This window comes from Diospyros lotus, chromosome 11 (genome assembly GCF_014633365.1).
Source record: "Diospyros lotus cultivar Yz01 chromosome 11, ASM1463336v1, whole genome shotgun sequence".
NCBI classification, from domain to species: Eukaryota; Viridiplantae; Streptophyta; class Magnoliopsida; order Ericales; family Ebenaceae; genus Diospyros; species Diospyros lotus.
Genome location: NC_068348.1, coordinates 26551216 through 26577272, shown reverse-complemented (window position 1 = coordinate 26577272; position 26057 = coordinate 26551216). Strand labels below are relative to the sequence as shown.

General features: G+C 37.9%; 1 protein-coding gene across 1 annotated transcript; it reads left to right on the top strand.

The window, feature by feature from the left end:
* Window positions 1–867: 867 nt before the first annotated feature.
* Window positions 868–20774, top strand: LOC127813655 (uncharacterized protein At1g51745-like). Its single transcript, XM_052354743.1, has 4 exons — window positions 868–1109; window positions 1950–2152; window positions 2687–2947; window positions 19635–20774. Exons 1-4 carry the CDS (start codon window positions 937–939, stop codon window positions 20540–20542), a joined length of 1545 nt encoding a protein of 514 aa, XP_052210703.1. The 5' UTR covers window positions 868–936; the 3' UTR covers window positions 20543–20774.
* Window positions 20775–26057: the final 5283 nt, after the last annotated feature.

Genomic DNA, 26057 nt, shown 5'->3' with positions numbered 1-26057 from the left:
CTCAGAAGTTTATGTTTAAATTTTCATATCTTGATAAATGCATTTCTTACTCATGTATAAAGTAAATTTTTTTTTAATTAAAGAATAATTGTTTTGAGACATATTTTCTCTTACTCATGCAAAAAGTAAATTTTCAATGAATTTGGAAATATTCCTAACAAAGAAAAAAAAAACTAAAACACCCATTACCCTTTTATAATCCCATACGAACATATTATATATATTTATTATATATAAATATATGTTATAATATATTTATATTATTTATGATAAATATTATATATACACACATATATATACATAAGTAAAAAAATGACATTTATGTGAGTCTCAATATTTTATATAGTAGAATGAATTTATTATTTTTAAATAAAAAATTAAATAAAAATAATTAAAAAAAAAACATAAATTCTCAAAAATATTACATTTAAACCAAATATAAGAATATAAAATTCCTATAAAAGAATACTAACATTTCTGGAAATGTTTAAATCTAACTAAATATAAAATTGTAAAAATTTTAGGAATCAAAGATTTTCAAGAAAATTCTCAAAAATCATGAATTTGAATAATTTAAAAAAAAAATTGGTACCAAACGCGCGGGAAAGGTCAGCAAGTAAAGTCTTATTTTTTCTTAACAACCATATAATGATAGTTAAAATCACTATAAAGGTATTTTGATAATTTTGCCAATTCAGTTTCCCATGAATACTGCAGAGTTCAGCAGCAATACCATCGGCCCAATGGGCCGTGGAACAAGACAGAAATCCAAGGGAAAAAAGGGCAGAAAAGGAAAAAGGAATATACCAACGGTCGTACATTCAAATATCAGATGTCCAACGGCCACTGGGCTGTGGGATGTACACTCTGCAAATCTCATCCCCCATCCGAAACCCTGAAAATGCAGAAACCCTAGACAGAGAGAACAGCGGAGATATGGGTTTACCAAAAGCTGATTGCAGAGCCGGAAAGTTGGTGTGGGTACAGAGGAAGAACGGCTCATGGTGGCCCGGCCGAGTAGTCGAACCCAACGAGCTCTCACCTTTTCCTCTTGTCCCATCCAAACCTGGCACCCCTGTCAAGCTTCTCGGACGAGAAGATTCTAGAGTGTAAATCCAAAATATATATATATACATATATTTATGTATATGCCTTTCTATAGTTCTATTATTTCTGTATATGCTGATATCCTTGTTTTGTGAAAAAATCTTTTTGTAAGAGAAGAAAGAAATTGAAATATAGTGGAACTGAAAAGAGGGCGAAAATGATTGAAAAATGGAAGATATTCGGGTTGGCAATTTATGTTGATGTTTCTGTATATATAGTTAGTTGCGTAACGTGTGTGCGCGCGCTGGTATGTGTTTTTTGTTAAGCTTGAAAGTAGAAGATATATATGTGGGACATTTAGATATTTTTGGTATTACTTAGTTCCTTCTAAGGTTAAGGTTTTACAGGATTTGGCGATTAACTACTTAACAAATATATAGCTATTGCATTTATGTTTATTTTGCTTAAATGTTGAGAATATAAGCGTAGCTCCTTGGCTATGACAGATTATTGGACCAGGTTCTTTTAGAGGAGGTTTTGTGCTTCTTTGAGTGGTTATAAACCTGTTGTTAAGAAAAATAAACATTATTTCCTTTGCATGTGTATCCTTGATGTTTTGTGCTTCTGGATTTTATTTTATTTTTTTGGCAACTCTTGTCTTCTTGGTTATGCTGTCCTTTGCTGTATTAGATACAAAATTTCTCTGCCTCACAATAGGTAAGTATCTTAATAATAAATTATGCTTCAGTAAACGTGTATATATATATATATGCACACCTATGTATATGGATAGACAAAGATATGATATATTATTCTTATGGTTGTTACGGCTATTTGATTTATTTAAGTTTGTGTTCTACTTTTCCCGTCTGTTGATGCCCCTGGCTTTTATCATCTTTCAGGGACTGGTACAATTTAGAGAAATCGAAGCGCATCAAAGCATTTCGATGTCGTGAGTTTGATGATTGTATTGAAAGAGCTGAGTCATCCCATTCCCAGGCCAATGTTTTGAGGAGAATTGCCAAATATGCACGTCGAGAAGATGCTATTCTTCATGCTCTTGAGCTAGAGAAGTTAGAACTGCAGAAAAGATATAAAGCACCAGGTACTTTCCCGAACTGTTGAACCAGCAATTTTCTTGTGGTCTAATGAAAGAGTGAGAGGTAAACCTTCATCTTATGGGAAATTCTGGGAAATCCTAGAATTATGCTTGCACAATTTTCTTAACATTGTTTGACAATTTAGTTGTTGAATGAACCTATCTAGGTGAGACTGATTTGTTATGTTATTTGGCAATTTAGTTGAGGACAGATTACTTTTTCTGAACTTTTTCTTTTTTTATTTCCTAACATCTCAAGCAATAATAGAAGAATGATGCTCAGAAAAGAAGAAGAATGATACTTGTTCCGAAGTCAAATATAAAGTTTGGAGAATCCTAGGTTACAAGGAACCTATCTTGCCCTACTTCCTGTACTTCATGGAGGTCTTTCTATTAGAGAGATCTGATGGATGCTAGCTATTTGTAAAAGTATTATTATGGGAAAAATTTGCTAGTTCAATAATCTTTGCAGTCTATTGATTTTTTCTTTCTTAATTTTTCTTTGCAATCTATTGATAGTGGTGTTTCCATCTTCATCAGAAGAGAAGCAGGCAAGAACCATCTGCCAAGCAAAGAGAAGCAGACGTATTTACTTGCCAGCAGAGTCAAGTAATTGCTGGAAGTGCATGGCTTTTCCTCCTGAACAATTGAATGTTTCATCCTCAAGACTCAAAACTCATAAATGCCGTCAGCAATCCGGTTCAGCTGAATATAGTACCTCTTCCAAACCAATGGAGTCCGATTGGTCTGCCAGAGATTCAGAAGGTCCAAATAAAGTTCAAGCGGAAACTTGGCATCCAGGTTTGTAATCTCTTGACCCACATGTCATTTCAAATTTCTCAGTCTCTCTGTCTCGACAGGTTCTGAACCAATAAATGTTTACTGTTATATGAAGAAGTTTTTGCTTGATGGATTTCCATCTTCCACTTAAGTTTGTTTGCTGAAGAATCCGTGTGTTATTGTAATCAGTATCTTGTATGTGTTTATTGGGTCCTAAACTTTTATTATATACTTAGCCTGAAGTAATAGGCTTATGCCCAAGTGTTATAAGTGTGAAGGTGTGTATTTTCTCTCTCTGGCGCGTGCGCACACACAACATTAATTTTCTTTTCTTTTTCTTTTGTTTGGTTTCAGCAAACTCCTTGTTCTACTAGTTTTAGAGCATATTGACATCAGCATGAACTTAAATGAAAGTATTTCATGAGAATACATGTAGGCGAGATATGTGCTTGTCTATGAGCATTTGGATGAAAAAACTCCACCCGTGATCTCCTTTAAGAAGTTGAGATCCACCCATAAGGGGTGGAATACCTGACACAAATTAGGGAGAGATCGAAAAACTTGTGTCTTTTTATTCAAGGAGTCAAGAGTAGATATACATAATTTAGAGAGGGTCATAGAATGGGAAATCTGTTTCCCTAAAAACAGGAAACTGACTTAAAATAGGAACTAACCACTAGACTTTTCACTCCCTAAAATAAGGGGATAAGAAGATAAGGGATGAAGAAGATATATCAACTATAACTACACCACTATATTAGGAACATAAATATCAAAAATCTGGAACACACTATCTCTTGACACCCCCCCTTAAGCTGCAGAATGGATGTCTTCCATTGCAAGCTTGCAAGTTATCTTTTGAAATGAAATACTTGGCAGTCCCTTTGTGAGCACATTTGCAAGTTGTTGTCTAGTAGACACAAACATAGTACAAATCAAACCACTGTCTAGCTTTTCCTTGAAAATGTTTGTCAACTTTCACATACTTAGTTTGGTCATGCTGCGCTAGATTGTGTGCAATATTAGTGGCTGACTTGTTGTCATAGTAGAGCCTCATTGGATCTTTCCATTAAATTTTCAGATCTTCTAAAATTATTTTTAACCATAACTCACAAATTCCAAGAGCCATTGATCTAAATCCAGCGTCTGCGCCTCTGCACTAGACTTTGCTACAACATTCTGCTTCTTACTCCTCCAAGTTTCAAGATTTCCTTCTAGGAATATACTCCTAGATGTAGATCTTATATCAATCATTGATACAACATAGTTTGCATCGGTATAGGCTTAAGTGTCAATTCTTGCCTTCTTTTGAATAGGATTCCTTTGCCTAGTGTGCCCTTGAAGTATTGTAGAATTCTGTGTACTGCTCTAAGGTGTACTTCTTTAGGATTGTGCACAAATTGACTTACAATACTAATAGCATATATGTCTACTTGGTATGTGACAAATAAATAAGCTTTCCCACTAACCTTTGGTAGGAACTTTTATCTACTATCCTGTCTTCTGGAGCATCAACAAGTCAATGATTAAGTTTAATAGGTGTGTCGGCAGCCATACACCCCAGTTTGCCTATATCTGTCAATAGATCTAGAATGTATTTTTGTTGAGATATAAAAATAACTTGTTGAGAATGTGCAACCTCAATACCCAGAAAGTACTTTAGTTTACCTAGTTCTTTAGTCACAAATTCCTTTACCAAACACTTCGTCAGATTTCCCATTCCCTCCTAGTCATTCCCTGTTACTATGATGTCATTCGCATGGACTGACAACATAGTGCTTTTTCCTTAAATTGAGTGTTTTATAAACAAACTATGGTCTCCTTGGCTTTGTTTATATCCCATATATAGCATTGCTTTGGCAAACCTTCCAAATTGCACTTTAGGGGGTTACTTTAGGCCATATAATGCTTTCTTTAGTCTGCAAACTATATCTCCATTTGAACTTGGACTAAATCAAGGTGGCACCTCCATATAAGTTTCCTCTTCAAAATCACCATGCAAGAAGGCATTTTTGATATCAAACTACTGTAATTTCCAATCAAGGTTAGCAGCTAATGATAGTAAAATCCTTAATAGTATTCATTTTTGCAACTGGAGCAAATGTGTCTAGGTTATTTATACCATATGTTTGAGTTTAATGCTTGGCCACTAATCTTGTTTTATATCTTTTTAATAATCCATATGATTTATACTTCACTGTGAATACCCATCTACCCCCTACTAGTTTATTTCCTTTAGGTAGTCTCACCAAATCCTTGGTTTTGTTTTTTTCAAGAAGCCTTCATCTTTACTTTCATAGCATTTATCCAATTCTCATCATCTTATGCCTCGGATATAGTTTTAGGTATGAGAATTGCATTTATGTTGGTAAGCAAGGCTTGGTGGTTATTAGACAGGTTTTTGTAGGACAAGAATAAGTGTATGCTTAGTACACGCTCTAGTTCCTTTTCTAATAGCAATGGGAATCTCAGTCACTTGAGTTAGGAATTTTAGAGACATTTTCATTCTGAGGGAAGGAAGAAGTGGTTACCTCAATAATTTCAAGATTGAATTTAGGATTAGGACCTTGGATAGAATTCGACGGTTGAACTGACATAGATTGCGTGACTGTTTTTCTCCTTGAGTAGACCTACAGGGGTTGGGTAAAGACTTGAGCTTGTTTTCCCTTAATCATTTCTTCATCCTTTGGATTGGTTGGTTTATGTTGAGAAGCTGAGATTGGACTATTTGTCCTAGGTTGAGGATTTGGATTTAAGGAGATTGGAAAATCAAGGAAGAAAACATCCTTGTCATCCTGGTCCTTATCCTAAGAATGATGTCTCCCTTGAAGATAAGGATGATTAAAGTATGGGTCTTTTTCAACAAATGTAACATCAGTCTACACAAAATAAAATTTGGTGGGAGGATGATAAAATTTGCCCAACAGCCCATGGATCAAGTTTTTCCCCTAAGGGCTACACAACCAAACATCATGTTAGGCCCTCGGTTTTGCATACTTACTCTAGGCGTCACAAGCAGCTGAGGGGAGTTGGAAGTACAGCTGGAGGAAGCTTCGACTAGCATGTGCGCGAGGGATAGGATAGATATTTGGCTGGTTTGTGTAACAAACCAGCAGACACGCCTGCATAACCAAATACGGTTATGCAGGAGAGAGAGGGGAATAACAGCATATAAAAGGGGTAGGAAGAGAGGTAGAGGGGGTGAAGAATTTGGAGTAATTGTAGGAGAGTTCTGGGCCTCTCGAACGCCCAGTTGCTGCTGTACTTACTTTTATTTTCTGTAATTCCAATTCTGAAATACAATTCAATCCATTTCATCCATTGGAGATCCTTCCCATCGGTTGGATTCCATCATTTTGGTATCAGAGCATCTTCGATCATCATGGTAAACTTAACCGAGAGAGTGGGGGACCTGGAGGGGAAGGTTGACACGATGAGGGGAGAGATTCAAACCATAAATCGGAACGTAGCCGAGATGCTGGAGCAGTTCGCTATCATGCGCACAAGGTGGGACGAACAGGAACGGGAGCGGAAGGCTAAGGCTCATGGGAACGACTGGCCACCGGATTTGACCCCAGATTCCGAAATGACACCAGGGGGGGGTATGAGTCACAGAATGGAAGGAAGCATGAACGCTGCATGGCGACCGGAGGGGAGAGGTAGGCGGCTGGAAATGCCTACCTTCGAAGGAGACAATCCAGACGACTGGATTTTCAGGGCGGAAAGATACTTCACGGTCAACCAGCTGTCGGAGGACGAGAAGATCGAGTCAGTCGCATTGTGCTTCGAGGTAGGGGCCCTCGCTTGGTTCCAGTGGGAGTCTGGGCGCAGGGGGATCCGCAGCTGGGAAGGGCTCAAGCAAGGAATTCTTAACCGATTCCGCCCAACTCAAGAAGGGTCGCTGGAAGAGAGGTTCCTAGCTCTGCGACAAGAAGGTACGGTTAAGGAGTATAGGCTGATGTTTGAGACGTTGGCGGTACCTGTGTCGGACGTCTCTGAGGCGTTTTTGGAAGGACATTTCATCAACGGTCTTAAGCTTGAAATTAAGGCTGAGATCAGGGTACTTCAACCCAGGGGGTTGGATCGGGTCATGCTAATGGTGCAATGTATTGAGGATAAAAATGCAGCCATCCTAACTTGCAGTAGGGGGTTCGGACCAGCGGGAAGTAAATTTCCCACCTACTCTACTTCCAACACCGTTAGAATCTCTCCCACTCAATCCAGAAGCCCGACTCCTTATTCGAGAGTCTCGAATCAGGCGAGCAGTAAGCTACCAGTGGCCGAGAGTGGTAGTAGTGCTTCCTTTAAACGACTCAGCGAGGCTGAGTGGAAAGCCAAGAGGGAGAAGGGATTGTGTTTCCGTTGTGATGAGAAGTACTCGATTGGTCACAGATGCAAGAACAAGGAACTGCACGTTATGATGATTTATGATGAAGAGAAAGAGAGGGAAGGATCCGAACGGGGAACCACAGAAGTGAGGGAAGAAGAGGAAGGAGAGGGTGTACGCCAAGGCAGCGAAATCATTGAACTCTCCATGAATTCGGTGGTTGGATTAACAACACCGCAGACCATGAAGCTACAAGGTGTTATAGAAGGGCAACCAGTGGTAGTTCTGATTAACGGGGGGGCGACGCACAACTTCATAGCGATAGAGTTGGTTCAACAATTGGGGTTGCCGCGAACAGAAACGACTGGTTATGGTGTTATCATGGGAACCGGGATGGCAGTACAAGGGACCGGTATTTGTAAGGGGGTAAAGTTGCATCTACAAAACTTGCAAATAGTGGAAGATTTTCTACCTCTGGAGCTGGGTAGCTCAGATGTAATCCTTGGGATGAAGTGGTTGGCTGCGGTGGGAAAGATGAGAGTGGATTGGAAAGCCTTGACTATGACGTTCCAGGTGGGGGGATTGGCCGTGACCTTGCAGGGAGATCCTAGCTTGAGCAAAAGCTTGGTATCCCTGAAAGCGATGATGAAGGCTTTCAAGGAGAATGGAGAAGGAATGTTGCTTGAGTTGGGAACAATGGCAGCTGATTACAGTGACAGTACGGTCGAGGTCCCACCGTTCCTTAAGAAGGTGTTAGCTGAGTTTGAGGAGGTATTCTCAGCACCTGAAGGGCTGCCTCCTTCCCGAAAGAAGGATCATGCCATCAACCTGCTACCAGGCACCATTCCGGGTTAGTGTGCGGCCCTATCGTTACCCTTATCTACAGAAAAACGAGATTGAGAAGATGGTAGGAGAGATGCTAGCAGCAGGGATCATACAACCCAGTTCCAGCCCTTTTTCTAGTCTGGTTCTGCTGGTCAAGAAGAAGGATGGAGGGTGGCGGTTCTGTGTGGATTATCGGGCATTGAATAAGGTGACAGTGGCCGACAAATTTCCAATTCCAGTGATTGAAGAGTTGCTGGATGAGCTTCATGGGGCCAAAGTCTTCTCCAAACTCGACCTTAAGTCCGGGTATCACCAAATTCACGTCAAGGCTGAGGATATTCCAAAGACAGCATTTCGGACACATGAAGGCCATTACGAATTCCTCGTAATGCCTTTTGGATTGACTAACGCGCCAGCCACGTTACAGTCACTGATGAATGATATCTTCAGAGAACAGATGAGGCGTTTCGTGCTAGTTTTCTTTGATGACATCTTGGTTTTTAGCAAAGATTTTGAACAGCATGCACAACACTTGTGCTCGGTTCTGGAGGTATTGGCAGCTAACCATTTGTTCGCGAATAAGAAGAAGTGTTCATTCGGACAACTAGAAATTGAGTACCTGGGTCATATTATATCGCAAGAAGGAGTCTCGGCTGATTATAGCAAGGTAAAAGCCATGTTAGAGTGGCCCTCCCCTGCCACATTGAAGGAGTTGCGAGGTTTTCTTGGTCTCACCGGATACTACAGGCGTTTTGTTAAAGATTATGGCAAGATAGCATGGCCACTCACGGACAGACTTAGGAAGGGTAATTTCTTTTGGGATGAGGCTGCTGAGCAAGCCTTCCAACAGCTCAAAGCTGCCATGGTGTCACTGCCGGTGTTAGCTTTGCTGAATTTTGACAAGCCATTTGAGGTGGAGACGGATGCTTCTGGACATGGCATGGGGGCAGTATTAATGCAGGACCATCGACCTATTGCATACTTCAGTCAGGCGTTTAATCAGCTAGGAAGGAGGAAATCAGTGTATGAGAGGGAACTTATGGCTATCGTATTTGCGGTGCAAAAGTGGAGACACTACCTTTTGGGACAGAAATTTGTGGTCAGGACAGATCAAAAAAGTCTCAAGTTCTTAATGGAACAAAGATTGGTAAGTCCAGAATATCAGAAGTGGATGGTTAAATTAATGGGGTTTCAGTTTGAAATCCAATATAGATCTGGGTTAGAGAATAAAGCAGCTGATGGGTTGTCCCACATCAGCCACTCTGCTGCCCTCCTCGCTTTAACCGTTCCTCAGATTCTCCAACTAGATCAGCTAGCTAAGGAGATAGCTGACAATGAAGGGCTGCAAAAGGTGGTCAAGGATCTCCAACGGGATCCTACTTCCAGACCCCATTTTCAGTTGGTGGATGGTTTTCTCTTCTACAAGGGGAGGCTATATCTACCGAAGGTCATGATGGGAATGTTGGGGGGCACTTGGGATTCTTGAAGACTTACAAGAGGATTGCGGCAAGTGTATATTGGCTGGGAATGAAGAGGGACATTCACAGGTATGTAAGCCACTGTGCGATTTGCCAGCAAAACAAAGTTCTGGCACTCAAGCCAGGAGGGCTTTTGCAACCCCTTCCGATCCCAAATCAAATTTGGGAAGACCTTGCAATGGACTTTATCGAAGGCTTACCCAGGTCAGGAAAAATAGATTCGATTTTAGTGGTGGTTGATAGACTTAGCAAGTATGGCCATTTTGTGGGGCTGAAACACCCTTATTCTGCTGGAGAAGTGGCAGGAGTCTTCATCAAGGAGATTGTAAGGCTTCATGGTCTACCACGGTCCATTGTATCTGATCGGGATAAGATCTTCATGAGCAAATTCTGGGAGGAACTGTTTCGTCTCCAAGGCACCAGGCTCCTACGCAGCACAGCTTACCATCCACAAACGGATGGTCAAACGGAGGTGCTGAATAGGACATTGGAGACATACCTTCGTTGCTTTGCTTCTTCCAAGCCTAAATCTTGGTTTGTGTGGCTACCATGGGCGGAATTGTGGTACAATACTTCATACCACACAGCCTCTAGAACTACACCTTTCCAGGCCGTCTATGGGTGAACCGCCAGCAATACTTAAAGTTGAAAGGGGCTCCACACCGGTTTCAGTAGTGGAACAACAGCTTGTCGAGAGAGACCACATTCTGGAGGAACTGAAGGCACAGCTACAAAGAGCTCAAGCTATCATGAAGAAAGGGGCTGATATGAAGAGAAGAGCAGTGAAGTTTGAAGTAGGGGACTTAGTTTACCTAAAACTAATTCCCTATCGTCGAAAGTCATTGGCTGGTCGTACTAATGAGAAATTGGCTCCTAGATTTTATGGTCCGTTTGAGGTGGAGAGGGAGGTTGGACCTGTGGCTTACAGGTTAAAGTTACCTTCATCTTGCAGCATTCACCCAGTATTCCATGTATCCCAGCTGCGAGAAGCCAAGGGGGCATTGCAAGCCGCGGTGGATATTCCCAATCAGTTAAGTGCAGAGTTAGAGATGCTGGTTGAACCGGAGGCAGTGTTGGGAGTCAGACCAGGCAAAGGAAATAATGTGGGAGGTTTTGACGTTCTGCTGCAATGGAAGGGGTTACCACCATTGGAAGCCACTTGGGAGCCTTTCAACCTCATTCAACAGCAGTTTCCTGGTTTTCACCTTGAGGACAAGGTGAAAGTTGGGGGAGGGAGTGATGTTAGGCCCCCGGTTTTGCATACTTACTCTAGGCGTCACAACCAGCTGAGGGGAGTTGGAAGTACAGCTGGAGGAAGCTTCGACTAGCATGTGCGCGAGGGATAGGATAGATATTTGGCTGGTTTGTGTAACAAACCAGCAGACACGCCTGCATAACCAAATACGGTTATGCAGGAGAGAGAGGGGAATAACAGCATATAAAAGGGGTAGGAAGAGAGGTAGAGGGGGTGAAGAATTTGGAGTAATTGTAGGAGAGTTCTGGGCCTCTCGAACGCCCAGTTGCTGCTGTACTTACTTTTATTTTCTGTAATTCCAATTCTGAAATACAATTCAATCCATTTCATCTATTGGAGATCCTTCCCATCGGTTGGATTCCATCACATCACTAGAGAAAAACCATTAGAAATGTTGAACTATGGAAAAAACTTCGAGAAAAGTTGCATGGGACTTTGGGAATTAAGGCTTTTAAGGGGTAACCTATTTAGGAGATGAGTAGCAGTCAACTGCTTCTCCCCAATACTGTTTTGGGACTTTAGCTTGAAATAAGAGTGATTTGGTGATGGCAAGAAGGTGACAATTCTTGCATTCAACCACTCTATTTTGTTAAGGCGTGTAGACACAGGAACATTCATGAATTATATCCCTTTCTTGAAAATAAGGAGAAAGAAACTTGAACACAATTGGTTCCTAAACCAGGAACCTAAGATTTGGATCGAGCAATGAGATGAAAAATCTTGATACTTTCATTCAAGGATAGGAACTCTACTTATACAAGTTTCTATGCTCTAGTCCTACTAATTAGGAGATAAAATACAACAGATTCATAGTACAAATTAATCAAGATAATTACTACTTTTTACTCCTATCTTTTCCTATTATCTATCTTGATTTTTAGGAGTTTTATCTTCACTGGCCTTGATCCTTTATTCTTCATCGGATTAGTCTTCTCTTGCTGCTAGGATTCTCCAACACTAGGACTCTCGTTGGTTTGGTTAGAGGCATTTGTAGATCCTCCATTAGTCTCACTACCCAAATTAGTTCACAAATCCCTTGGGCAACTGCCCTAAATTCTGCTTCTGCACTATTTCTTGCTACAACGGTTTGCTTCTTACTTCTCCATGTGACTAAGTTTCCCCATAATTTTGTACAAAAGCCTGATGTAGACCGACTGTCAGTTACTGAGCCTGCCCAATCTGCATCGGAAAAACCTTCAACACCTTTTTCATTAGTCTTTTGGAACATCAATCCTTTCCCTGGTGTGCCTTTTAGGTATCTTAAAGTGTGGTAAACAACTGTCAAATGTTATTGAGTTGGAGCATGCATAAATTGACTTATGATGCTCACCGAATAAGCTATGTCTGGCTGTGTTAAGGAGAGATAAATTAATCTTCCAACTAGCCGTTGATACTTTCCCTTGTCGACTGTTGGATCATCATCTCTTTTTTCATACTTTCAATTTCTTTCTAGTGGAGTATATCTTGGTTTGCACCCAAGCATTCTTGTTTCTTTTAGAAGATCAAGAGTATACTTTCTCTGGGATATCATGCCTTCTTTGCTCCTTGCTACTTCCATCCCTAGAAAGTATTTCATTTTTCCCAAGTCTTTTACCTCAAACTCTTCTTTTAGTCTCTGTTTTAGGGCTTCCATTTCATCAATATCATCCCCTGTAATGATAATGTCGTTCACATATACTATTAAGATGCATCTTTTTCCATCTCCAGTTTTAATGAATAGAGTATGGTCGGCTTCACCTTGCTTATAGCCAAATTGTTTCAAAGTTGAGCTGAACTTCTTAAACCATGCTCTAGGGGATTGTTTCAAACCATAAAGAGATTTATGTAATTTGCATACCTTGCCAATTGCTTCTTGATCTTCAAAACCGGGTGGAATCTTCATATATACTTCATCTTCCAACTCACCATTTAGGAATGCATTCTCGATGTCGAATTGGAACAACTCCCAGTCTAAATTTACAGCAATAGATAGAAGCACCCTAATTGAATTTAGTTTTGCTACCGGAGCAAAAGTTTCCTCATAATCTATCCCATGGGTTTGAGAGTACCCTTGGGCAACTAGCCTTGCTTTATAGCGGTCTATACTTCCATCTGATTTGTACTTGATGGTGAAAACCCATTTGCAACCTATAATCTTCTTTGTTTTTGGTATATCAATCAGTTCCCATGTTTGATTGCTCTCCAATGCCTTAATTTCTTCCATCACAGCCTTTTTCTAGTTTGGATCTCTCAAAGCTTCTTGTATACTGGGATAGACACTCCATCTATGGTTGTAGTGAAAGCTTTAAACTGAGGAGATAACTTGGAATAGGTTAGGTAATTTGATATTGGATGTTTTGCACATGACCTTACCCCTTTCCTGATGGCAATTGACAGATTCAAGTAGCTGTTTTCTTCACTTGGTGGACCTGTCCTTGGTTCTAACGATTGGCTGATTTGAGGATCTAGTTGTTTTTGTCTCCTTGAATATACCTTAATAGGTTTTTCAGGACTCAAGTCTCCTTCTATATCAGTCTCCACTAGTTCTGATGATGGACGGATAGGTTTAGGGCTTGAGACAAGTAGCAATTAGAGGTTATTTGGGTTGCAGGTGGCTGGTTGAGAACAATCAACAGTATCTAGTTGAACCAGATCTTCTCTTGGAATAAAAGAGGAAATAGGTAGGATGACTGGTATTAAAACAGTAGGATCCCAATGGTTTTCCCCAATTTGTGATTGATTACTAAAGTGGTAGAATTTAGTTTCATCAAATGTTACATCACAAGAGACAAAGAATTTTTGTGATGTAGGACAATAACACTTGTAACCCTTTTGTGTAGGTGAGTACCCAATAAATATACACTTGAATGCCTTGGGTTCTAGTTTATGGCGATTAGGGTTTGTTTGGTAGACATACATCACACATCCGAAGACTTTTGGGGGAAGAGTGTTGAATATCCTAACATGAGGAAAGATAGACATGAGGTTGTGCAATGGAGTTTGATATTTTAGAACTTTGGTTGGCAGCCTATTGATCAAATAAAAGGCTGTTAGGACAGCTTCACCCCAATATTTGTTTGGAGTTAAACTAGTAAACATTAGGGCTTTAACCACTTCAAGCAAATGACGATTCTTTTTTTTAGCCACTCCGTTTTGTTGGGGTGTATAGGGACATGTGCTTTGATGTAAGATTCCATTTGTGGTGAGGTATTGAGTGAAAGGGTATGAAAAATATTCCCGGCCATTATCAGTCCTAAGAATGCAAATAGAGGACTGAAATAAGTTTAGAATCAACTTGTGGAAGTTCTGAAAAATTGCACAAACCATCTAGCACCACTCAAGTTTGGAACCCTAGCTGGTCCCCAAATATCACTATGGATCAAGTAAAATGGTTTGGAAAGAGCATACGGTTTTGGTTGATGAGAACCATGAGTTTGTTTGGCAAGAATACAATGATCACAATTGAGTACCAAATTATTTTTGTTGATGAATAAATCAGGGTATAGGTGTTTCAAATATTGAGAACTAGGGTGACCAATGCGTCTATGCCATAACAAAATTTTAGAATTCAAGCTAACTGAAAGAGAAAAACTAGGAGCTAACTGACTAGGAAGAGACTTGTTGTCCACTATCCAATAAAGACCATCTTTTTCCTTAGCACTACTAATCATTTTCCCTGTGGACCGATCCTGAAAAATACAATATAAAGGGAAGAAAGTTACAATGCAATCCAAATCCTTAGTGAGTTTACTCACTGATAGTAGGCTACAATTTAAATTTGGCACATACAAAACAGAATCAAGATTTAAACCATCCACACACACTTCCTCTTCCCTTAACCGAGGATACGGTTTCATCTTCCATTAAAACCGTTAGTTGGCTCCACCTGAAAATTTTCAAGTATGGTAGTAGATCCGGTCATATGATCGGATGCTCCAGTATTTACAATCCAATAACACTCACTCATTCTTCTAGTAGTTAAGGAGACCACTGAATTACCTCTTTGTGCTATAGGCATTGATGGGTTGGCTGTAATTCCATCTGATTCCTTTGAAATATGGGTGCCATTCAACAATTGTTGTAAAAACTCCCCGATCAGCTGTAAGATTTAACCCCATACCCTTTTCTGCTGTCTGAGCACTTGTTGTTTCTGTATTCTGAATACTTGCAACCACATATGCTAGTCTTTCCTTCTCCTTCTTGCCCCTTGGTTGCTAGTTTGGTGGCTTTCCATGAAGCTTCCAGCATGTTTGCTTCGTATGATAGGGTTTGTTATAGTGTTCACACCACTGTTTGGCCTTAGAAACTTCTTCCCTCTTAGATGCAGCAAGTGCAGAACCGATATTTGGTTCTGGTTGAGTCAGCATAACTTGTCTCCTACTTTCCTCTCTTCTGACTTCCGCAAACACTTCTCTGATAGTTGGCAATGGTTTGATCTCTAGAAATCGACCTCTTACTTCATCCAAGTCTGAATTGCCTTGGAGGAAGTCAAACACCCGCTCTTTCTCCAACATTCGGTTGTACTTTTGACTGTCACTCGAGCACTCCCACTTTGGATCATAGAACAAGTTCATCTCTTGCCAAAGCTCTACTAGGTTGTTGTAGTATTCTGTGACCCCTAGACCACCTTGTTTTGTAGTCCTAATAGCTGCTTTGATCTCAAAACACTAGGCTGTGTTTTCAAGATCAGAGTATAATTCTTGGACTGCATCCCATACCTCTTTTGTAGTCTTGTAGAATAGATACGTTCGGCCTATCTTTGATTCCATTGAGTTGATCAGCCATGCCATGAGAATAGAGTTTTCCACTTCCCATCACTGGTATTCGGTTGACTCTTCTGGAGGAGCTGGGATCGCCCCAGTGAGGTAACCGAACTTTTCTTTGCCTTTGATCACCAGGGTCACATATTGAAACCATTCCCTGAAGTTTCTTCCGTTTAACTTGTGCTGTGTAATCTGCAACGTCTGGCTATCCATGGTAAGAATGTTGGCAGGAGTCATGGTTGCCTGTGTAATCGGTGGTTGAGGGATTGAGCTACGAGAGGATTCTTCTATCGTAGGAGCTAGGGTTGCTGGATTGATACCAGCCATGTTGATCGAGAGTCTTGGTTATTATAAACCGAGCTCTGATACCATGAACACAATCAGTTCCTAAACCAGGAATCTAAGATTTGGATCGAGCAATGAGATGAAAAATCTCGATACTTTCATTCAATGATAGGAACTCTACTTATACAAGTTTCTATGCTATCTAGTCCTACTAATTAGGAGATAAAATACAACAGATTTAGAGTACAGATTAATCAAGATAATTACTACTTTTTACTCCTATCTTTTCCTATTATCTATCCTGATTTTTAGGAGTTTTATCTTCACTGCACTTGATCTTTTCTTCTTCATTGGATTAGTCTCCTCTTTCTGCTAGGATTCTCCAACACTAGGACTCTCCAACAAAACTGATTAAAGTTGTCCCTTGCGTTGTCAAAACGAAATCTCTTAATGTTAACTCCAAATTGAGTCTTAACCATATTATAAAAATTAGAAAAATGACACTCACTTCAGCTTTATTTTCATTAGGAAAATTCAAGTTATATGAGTACAGTCATTAATAAAAGAAATAAACCATCTAGCCCTAGTAATATTGAGAATAGGTGAGGGACCCCATATGTCGCTATGGATGAGAGTAAATGGGAAAGAAGTTATTTTATTGGTGACTGGAAAAGGAGCTCACTTATGTTTTGCGAGTTCACAGGCATCACAATGAAAAGTATCAACAACTAATCCTTTGAACAATAATGGAGATATTATTTTAAGAACATGAAATGATGGATGACCAAAACAGATGTGGTAAAGCCAAATTTTTTCTGTACTAGACTTGGAAGAGTCTGACAGAAATGATAATGGTGAGGTTTAGCTGTCTTAAGTTGCCCTTGAGATGTCTCAAGATAGTAAGACTAGCTCTCTCTATAGCATGCCCAATCATCTTCTTCTTGCCCTGTTCCTAAAACTCACAGTGAGAAGGGTAAAAAATTACACTGTAGTTAGAATCTGTGGTGAGTTTCTGGATTGATATAAGGTTAGCAAACAATCTAGGTACATGAAGCACATTTTTGAGTGTGAGAAAATCATTGATAAACACATCTCCTTGGCCGACTACTGTTGTTACTATGCCATCAACAATGGTTATCTTTTTATTTCTTAGACAAGGTGTATAGGAGACAAATTTTTGGGAGGAATAGGTATATGGGTTGGTAGACCAATCAATGATCCAGACACTGGGAGAGAATATATCTAAGGCATTAATAGTATGATAAGAGGAAGAAATACCTAAAATAGCCAAGGTACATGTACATGTACCTGTTCCAGTTTGTTTTTCTAATGACCCCAGTAGGTTTTTCAGCTTTGTTATTTTCTCCTCGTTAAATTCAACTGGTGGTTGTGGTTCTTGGGAACTCTCTTCCCCAGTTTGGTGTGCATCTGCCATGTATGCTTGCCCCTATCCCCGTATTTGTCCACTTTTGCCTGATGGTCCATTGCTTATTGTATGAGGCTTTCCATGAAGCTTCTAGTGTTTATTTATGGTGTGTCGGGATTTCTTACAATAAGTACTCCACAAGGAGTCTTTATTGTTTGATCTGGATCCATCCAATGACTTTATTTCTTCATGCAATTGATGTCCCAAACCAGGATTCTTCCTAGTTCTAGTCACTAGGGCTGATCCATTAATTGCAGGAGTCTCAAGCATAACTCCTCTCCTTCCCTCCTTAGCACAGACAATGGCAATTGTTTCATTTAGAGATGGGATATCTTCTTTTTCCAGTATTTGAACTCTTAACTGCATCAAATTCAATATTTAGTCCAGCAAGAAAGTCATAGATTCTGTCTTTTTCAGCAAACCTCTTAAGTAGGGCTGCATCCTCACTGCGCTTCATCTTAATATACTGATAATGATCCATCTCTTGCAATAATGTTTGCAAAAGATTGGCATATTCAGTGATGGACCCGTTCCCTTGCTTTGTGGCTGATACCTTGTTCTTAATCTCAGATCTATGTAGCATCCCGAACCTTAGAATATGTTTGTTTGACAGCATCCCAAATTTATTTAGTTGTATTTAAAAACATTACTGTATCACTTATCTGTGGCAGCATAGCATTCCACAACCAAGACATCACCATCGAGTATTCTGCATCCCAAGCATCAAATGTAGGATCCCCTTTCTTAGGCCTAGTACCGAGTAAATGATTCAGTTTGCCTCTTCCCTTCAAGAATGTGCAAATCAGCTGGGACCATTTCAGATAATTCTTGCTGTTCAACCGATAAGCTGCTTGTATATTATGTAGGTCCTTAGTAGGTGTAATGACTTTATTGCTGCTAAAAGGCGCCTCTAAAACTTTGCTAAAAGGTGCCTCTAGAATGTTGCTAGTTTCAGTTGTTTCTGACATGGGTCCTTGATAGAGGATTCAAGATCTTATGGGTGTTTACAGGGGAGAAAAATCATCCTTACAAACTTGCAGGACTCAGAAGTGAAGTGCAGAGTTGAAAAGAATGTTCTTCCCTAAAAAAAAAAAATGTTCTGGAGCTCTGATACCATGACACAAATTAGGTAGAGACTAAAAAACTTGTGTCTTTTTATTCGAAGAGTCTAGAGTGTGTGTATATATATATAATTTGGAGAGTGTCATAGAATGGAAAATCTATCTATTTCCCTAAAAATAGGAAACTGACTTCTCCACTACCTTCCCCTAAAATAAGAACTAACCACCAGAGTTTGATTCCCTAAAATAAGGGGATAAGAAGATATATCAACTATAACTAAACCACTATATTAGGAACATAAATATCCAAAATCTGGAACGCTAAGTCCAGAAATCTTCGGAACAGTATCTTTACATTCTATGACTAACAAATAGTATCTTAGCAGCAACATTTTCTTCACTATAAAGCAAGTCCTTTTGCGTTGCTTGGACTGCATTCCTAATCGTTGTCAGGCGTAAGTCTAGTTAACAAGGAACTCAAATTTCAATGGAATCAAAACGGCGACGTGTGTTACTTTGTTTATGTGGCTGAAGGGAAGGATATGTTTTGGATAAAACATTTTCTCCAATAATGGGCTTAAAGTAAGGAGTGTGTGACAATCAAAGTTACACCGACTTAAGCAATGAGTTTCACATATAATTAATGCACCAAGAACATTGATGTTTGCTATCACTGAAAGGTGCCCCTAGTGCTCGAACTCGAAGGCTCCTCACTCTATGTCAACAAAATTCCATCTAATAAAATGATGAAAGCTATTCCAAGAGAAAAACTTCAATTTTATATAGACATGATTGGAACAGATTCTAAGTGAAGGGTAACTGGTCATATTCCCTTCTATCGTGGGTGTGGGTAGGGAAACTGTTAGGTCCCCACTAACATGCTAACCAAGCTAAAACAAAAATATAGACAAAAAATAAACAACACTTGGTAGAACTTAGGATTCATGCAAATTGGTGTGAGTTGTGTGAGAACCATGAAAAATCATGGCTGGCTCTAAGGCATTGAGGTAGTGGCTCGTAAATCATATTAACTCATTTTGTTAGATTATGATTATCCCTTGGTAAATGATTCCCCCCACACCTTATTTGCTGAAGCATGCTATCAAAAGATGACGCAAGCTTTCACTTTTCCATGAAGAACAACAACTTATTGAGTGTTGGCTCTCTTCACTTTCAATTGTAGATCTAAGGAGTTTTTGGATGGTTGTGCTTGCTCTTATTATAATTGTGTAAGTGCTGTTTGATTGCATTGATGCTTCTATCCTGGTGACCACTCAACCAAATAACTCTGATAAGCATATTTGCGCAGCTGACTTGCAAGTTCGAAAATGGGAGCTAGAAAGAAATGGAAACAGTTGTGATTTAACCAAAATGCAGGGCAACGTGATTGATGGAAAGAGTTGTGTTGAATTAAAAGATGAGTTACAGGCCAATGGCAGACCATTGTCTTCAAGTGCAGTTTTACATGGTCAAAGTAGAACTGATTCTGATACCAAATTAAGGGGAAACTCAAAGTGGTCAGACAATCCACGCCCAGAATCGGCTCCTAGTAGCAGTTACTTCCTAGACTCTGATAGTCAGAGCATTAATCCAGAATGTATAGGCTTCCATAATCAGTTGGAAACATTGACAAACGTAGAGTTGATGGTTCAAGCAAGTAATCAACAAGAGCATGTCCCTCTGGTTTCTATAACTAGTAGATTAAATGGGAAGGCAATAGTGGGACACCCGATTGATATTGAAGCATCAGAAGACTGTTCTTCAGAGATCCTGATTGCTAGAAAACGCAAAGCAGATGGTGTGTTGTTTGATAACTTTGGGAACAAAATGTTTCAGCCAGTTTGGAGAACATCTGAAAGGACTCCTGTGCATTATGGCCCGCTATGCTTCCCCTCTCCTTCTCAGAAGGATGATGAAAGTGCACTGACTTGTCGAAAACCCAGCCATTCAAATCATGAGGCAAGGGCAGACAACATGCTCCCACCACAACAATCTCCTGGTAGACCTATGAAGATGTATATCTTGTCTAAGCAGAAAACAAGAGCAATCTCTTCATTTGACACTGAACAGAAACACGGGGGCAATCAAGCTGATGTTCCTCATTTCAACCTTGACAGCATAATCAGAAAGGCCAGTCCGTCCACTGGAGTTGCGTGTGTTCCTGTAAAGCTCATATTCAGTGATTTGCTGGTTGCACTTTGTAGGGCTCAATCTTGACAGGAATCTTTGGAGTTTCAACCTTACCCCATAGTACAGAAGCCAAGCCTGAATGGTTTACACACCACGTTATTATATACAATCAAATTAATAGCTAGCTGTATCTAAATCCTTTTTTAGAAAATCACTAACACCTTGATGCGTATGTCCTAGGAATTAATTTAAGCAACATCACGAGTCCATGGTGCCCTTGCACTTGGAGTTTCCTCTGTTTATCTTTGTATTCTCTGTTTGGTGTCAAACTTTTGCTTTATACATACAAGGAGTGGCTGAGGTTAAATGGCTGTTTTGCTAAAGAATTATGGTTATTATGAAGGAAAAGAGCAGTGCTTGTGCTCTCCAGTTAAAATGTCCTAATTGTATAGAAGACCTGCTGAAGATTTTGCATTACAATAATAAGAATACTGTGAAGATGAATTTGAAGAAGGAACAGCAAGAAGATAGAAAATTATATCACTCAACCACCTAACATGTATGATCATTTTAGTGTAGAACTACATATATTTGTCAGATGTATTTCTCCTCCACTAAATGGAGCAAACAACAGAATTCAACGTTCCTAAAACACAAACCAGCCTTCACCGCACAAACCAAATAGAAGTTTCTGAACAAAATTGAAACAAGCTGAAAGATGGAAAGCTTAAACTTGAAGGTTTCCTCGAGTAATTAGGAAACTTTAGTCAAGTAACTTGTCAATTTACTCGAGTAATCAAGAAGACTTATTTGAGTAATTTAGAAGACACTTGAGTAACAAGAAAGAATTACTCGAGTAAAAAGAAGACTTATTCCATCAAATAGGAATGTTTTCTTAAACTTTTATTGAACTCAAATATGGTATATATATATACATGAAATCATCTAAAATATCTCTTGAAATATAGGAATAAATTTGAACTAGGCTTAGATGATAAAGCTAATCAATGAAACTTTAATCTTTTCTAGAATTATCTTCCGTGAACTGTCTCATCCTTTTTTTTCTTAGAACCTTATCACTTTTAATCTTGTAATCCTCTCTTATCTCTTACCACTTCATCTTGTAACCTCTCAACAAACTTATCACTTGGTTCTTGGCCATGATAGAGATAGTCAAGATTCGTCTTTTAATTTTTCCAACACTTTTCCCTTAAGATAGTGAATAGATATCAATAATTCCTAACTTACCAACTAAGAACTCGAATCCTATTTTGGACAAAGCTTTTGTAAAAATATTAGCTTCTTGATTCTTTGTAGAGACATAATATAGGTTAAAAACTCTAGAGTCAATTTCATGTTAGATGAAGTGCTTATCAATACACACATGCTTCATTCGATTATGTTGTATAGGATTATGAACTATGCTTATTGTTGATTTACTGTCACTATACAACTTCATAGGATATGTTCTAAGAATGTTTAGGTCCCTTAGAAGTCTCTCAATCCAAATGAGTTCACATACTCCTTGTCTTCAATTGACCCAACCCAATATACATTTGCAAACCTTTCTATATCTCAATTTTCACTTTTCTTGAAGAGAATTTCCTTGCCTAGAGTTCATTTGAGATACTTTAGTACATGATTAGCTGCCTCTAAATCCTGCTTTATGGGAGAATGCATAAATTAATTGATTACACTAACACTAAATGAAATATCAGGTCTAGTGAGAGAAAGATATATTCATTTTTCTACCAATCGTTGGTACTGTTCATGATCTACTAGAGGATCATTCTCAGTGGCCTTTTGCTTCCAATTTCTTTCTAAATGAGTGCTTGCAAGTTTGCATCCAAGCTTCCTAATTTCCTTTAGCAAATCTAGAACATATTTTCTTTAATTAATAAATATTCCTTGTTTGCTCTAAGCAATTTCTATACCAAGGAAGTATTTAAAAGTTCCAAGTTCCTTAACTTGAAATTCACTTTTCAAATGAATTTTTAATTCTGTAATTTTTTTATAATCATCACTCGTAATCACAATATCATCTACGTACACAATTAAAATAGTTCTTTTACCACTTATTGATTGTTTTGTGAACAATGTGTGATCAGCTTGTTCCTAGATATATCCAAAGATTTTAAAGCAATGTTGAATCAAGTAAACCATGCTGTAAATGATTGTTTCAACAATAAAGCAATCTTTTAAGCTTGCATACCTTTTTGTTTCCTTCTTCAAATCTAGGAGATGTCTTCATAATTACTTCTTCATCTATATTTCCATTTAAAAATGCATTCTTGATGTCTATTTGATAGAGTTCCCAATAAAAGTTAATTGCAAGAGATAGTAGAACCTTGATTGAATTCATCTTGGTTACTGGAGCAAACATTTATTCATAATTAATGCTATATATTTGGGTGTGATTAGTGGTTAATTTTATAAAAATTTTGTTATAATTATACCCTTCTTTTGATCTTAAAAATAGTTTAAATTAGATATTAATATATATTTTATGGTTATATGCAAGTTTAAATTGAAAAATGAATGAAATGAAATTTTAAAGTAAAATTTAATAATAATAATAATAATATATAAAATTATATATAATACATATACATCATTATATGCATTCATGTAATATATATATAATATAATATAATATATATATGTGCCATGTGTAATACATATATATAATATATAATTTATTAATAACATTAAATTATTTTTATTTTTTTTAGGCATGAAGAATTCAAGCCCATGAAGACTTAAAGTCCATGAAGAATTCAAGTCCATGAAGAAATCAAACCCATGGAGAAATCAAGCCCATGAAGAATTCAAGTCCATGAAGAAATCAAGCCCATGAAGAATTCAAGTCCATGAAGAAATCAAACCCATGGAGAAATCAAGCCCATGAAGAATTCAAGTCCATGAAAAATTAAAGTCCACGAAGAATTCAAACCCATGAAGAATTAAGGCCCAATTTGAGCAACTCATGGAAGATATTATTTGGAGAAGGCCCAAGGATTATTTTTAATCCTAATGAAGATTAAAAACCAATTTATAGAAATCTATTTTTATTTTTTATGTGAGAGCTTTATTAGGTGTGTTTTTTAGCTAAAATCCATTTAACTATTAGGTGGATATTATAGCTAAAATCCATTTAACTTTATGAATGCTTTATTAGGTATGTATTTTAGCTAAAATCCATTTAATATTAGGTGTGTATTATAGCTAAAATCCATTTAACTTTAAGTGTGTGAGTGCCCATTAGATATAATTATGTCTAGTTGAATAATTGAAATTATGTGGTTTGTATTGCATCTTGTGGCTTATAAATAGATCACTTGATTGCATTTGTAAGTGTGATTATTATTCTTGAATTAAAGTTTAGTTGTTTCCTTATAATTCTCTCTTTGAGAATTGTTCTTGTTCTTTCCCCTTTTCTTTAGTATTCTCTCTTGTGATCTTACTTCCTTTCTTTCTTCTTTTAAATTCTTATGTCATTTATTATTACTTTATTATTCACCGCCTAAATGGCCGGTTAATTTGTGCCTTTAAATTTCTTGTCATTTTAATTCTTGTCATTTAATTATTCACCGCCTAAATGGACGGTTAGTTTATGCCTTTAAATTTCTGCAATTTTAATTCTTGTTATTTAATTATTCACCGCCTAAATGGCCGGTTAGTTTATGCCTTTAAAATTTCTTGTCATTTAAATTCTGTTATTTAAATTACGTCGTTTAAATTCATGTCAATTAACTTTTAAATGGAAATGAGTAGCTAAATCTAATCTTGGGTTAAGGCAAGGACAGTGTCCAACGCCAATGATTCCCAAAGAAAGCTGCACTTTAAATAAGTAACATTAATTTAAATTTCAGTATGAGTGTATCTTAATTATTGAGAAATCACTAGGTTTGGATTGGAGCGTAAGCCTAACTTAGAGCTTTCATGCCATGTATGAGAGTTACTAGAACTGGAAACGCTATCATACCCAAACCCGGATGATTAATTTAGTTATTTTGTGTATTAATTGCAATTGAATTTATGGTGGTTGCTTAAATTAGAATCCCGCATATCATGTATGGGGATTGCTTAACCTAGAACTATCATCATCTCTAATTGCATTTAATAACAAACCCACATATCTGAAATTAAATTAATGTTGCTAATCTTTTATGCTAAAATTTGGGAATCAACGGGTTGGCACTGAAATTGTCTTAACTCAAGTACTATCCAATTTTATATTCTCACTTAAAGTATTTATTTCAATTACTGCCTTAATTTATTTCCTAGTATCTGTTGTTTAAAAAACCATAAAAAATCTTGTTGCCAATTTATCCAAATGCGTGTGTGCTTGTGTGACATTCTTTTTATTTTGCCATAAATAAATCTCTCAGTGGACGACCTGGACTCATTCAGAAAATATAAATTTAAATTTGGACTACAACTGCACTCGTACACTGACGAGTATAAACCTCTCACCTAAACAAAGAAAAAAATATAAAATTTTTATTGTGTTTTGTTTTGTGTTTTAATTGTAGGGTGGGAGTGCAGTCAGGGTGTATCCTTGAGCCACTAATCTTATTTTGTATTTCTTTATCTCCCCATCAATTTTGAATTTCATAGTAAATATCCATTTGTAGCCCACAATTTTCTTCCCTTGGGGAAGATCAACTACCTCCCAACTTTTATTTTTCCAAAGTGCTCTCATTTCTTCATCTACAATAGCTTTCTGCTTTGAATCTTGGAGAGCTTTCTGAATATCTTTTGGAATCTCTACACTATCTAAACTTGCAACAAATTCCATGTACTATGAGACAATGTAGTGTAGGTCAAGTGATTTAAAATAGGGTATTGAGTGCATGATCATACTCATTTCTTGAGAGCAATTAGGAGATTTAATTCATCAGTTAACATCATACCTTTGTTTGTGGGTTCTAGACTTGGCCTTGGTTCAAACAATTATACAACTTGGGGATTTTTCGGTCTCCTTGAATAAACCATGATTGGTTTAGTGATACTCGATTCTCCCTCTATAGTCAATATCTAAGGGAATGTGTCAAGTAAATAGTTGAGATAAGTACAAAGGTTACGGGTTTTTGAAGGTAATCGGTTGATGAGATAGGCTGTTGTTAGAACAACTTCCCCTTGAAACGAGTTAGGAACATGGCTAGAAAATATAAGGATCGAACTACTTCTAGTAGGTGTCTATTTTTTCGTTTAGCCACTCTATTCTTATTGGGGTATGTAAGTGCAAGAACTTTGATGAAATATATCTTGATTAACAAGATATTGGTTTAGGTTATTGGTAAAATAGTCCCTCCTATTGTTAGTGTTAAGTCATATATTAGGTTTTGATATTGATGAGAAATGGTTTTGAAGATGATATGCAAAACAATATGTTTAAGGTGAAAGTTGATAAAGGTTTAATCGAGTAAGGCATAATTCAGTCGAGTATATCAAAATATTAATTAAGTACAAATTTAATGTTACACAAATAAAATATTGATCTGGACAATTGAGTTTCTGTACTCACCATTTCAATCGAGTATAAAATCAATTGTAATTGAGTCAACCTCTAAACTTTATCCTATAATTGAGTAAAATA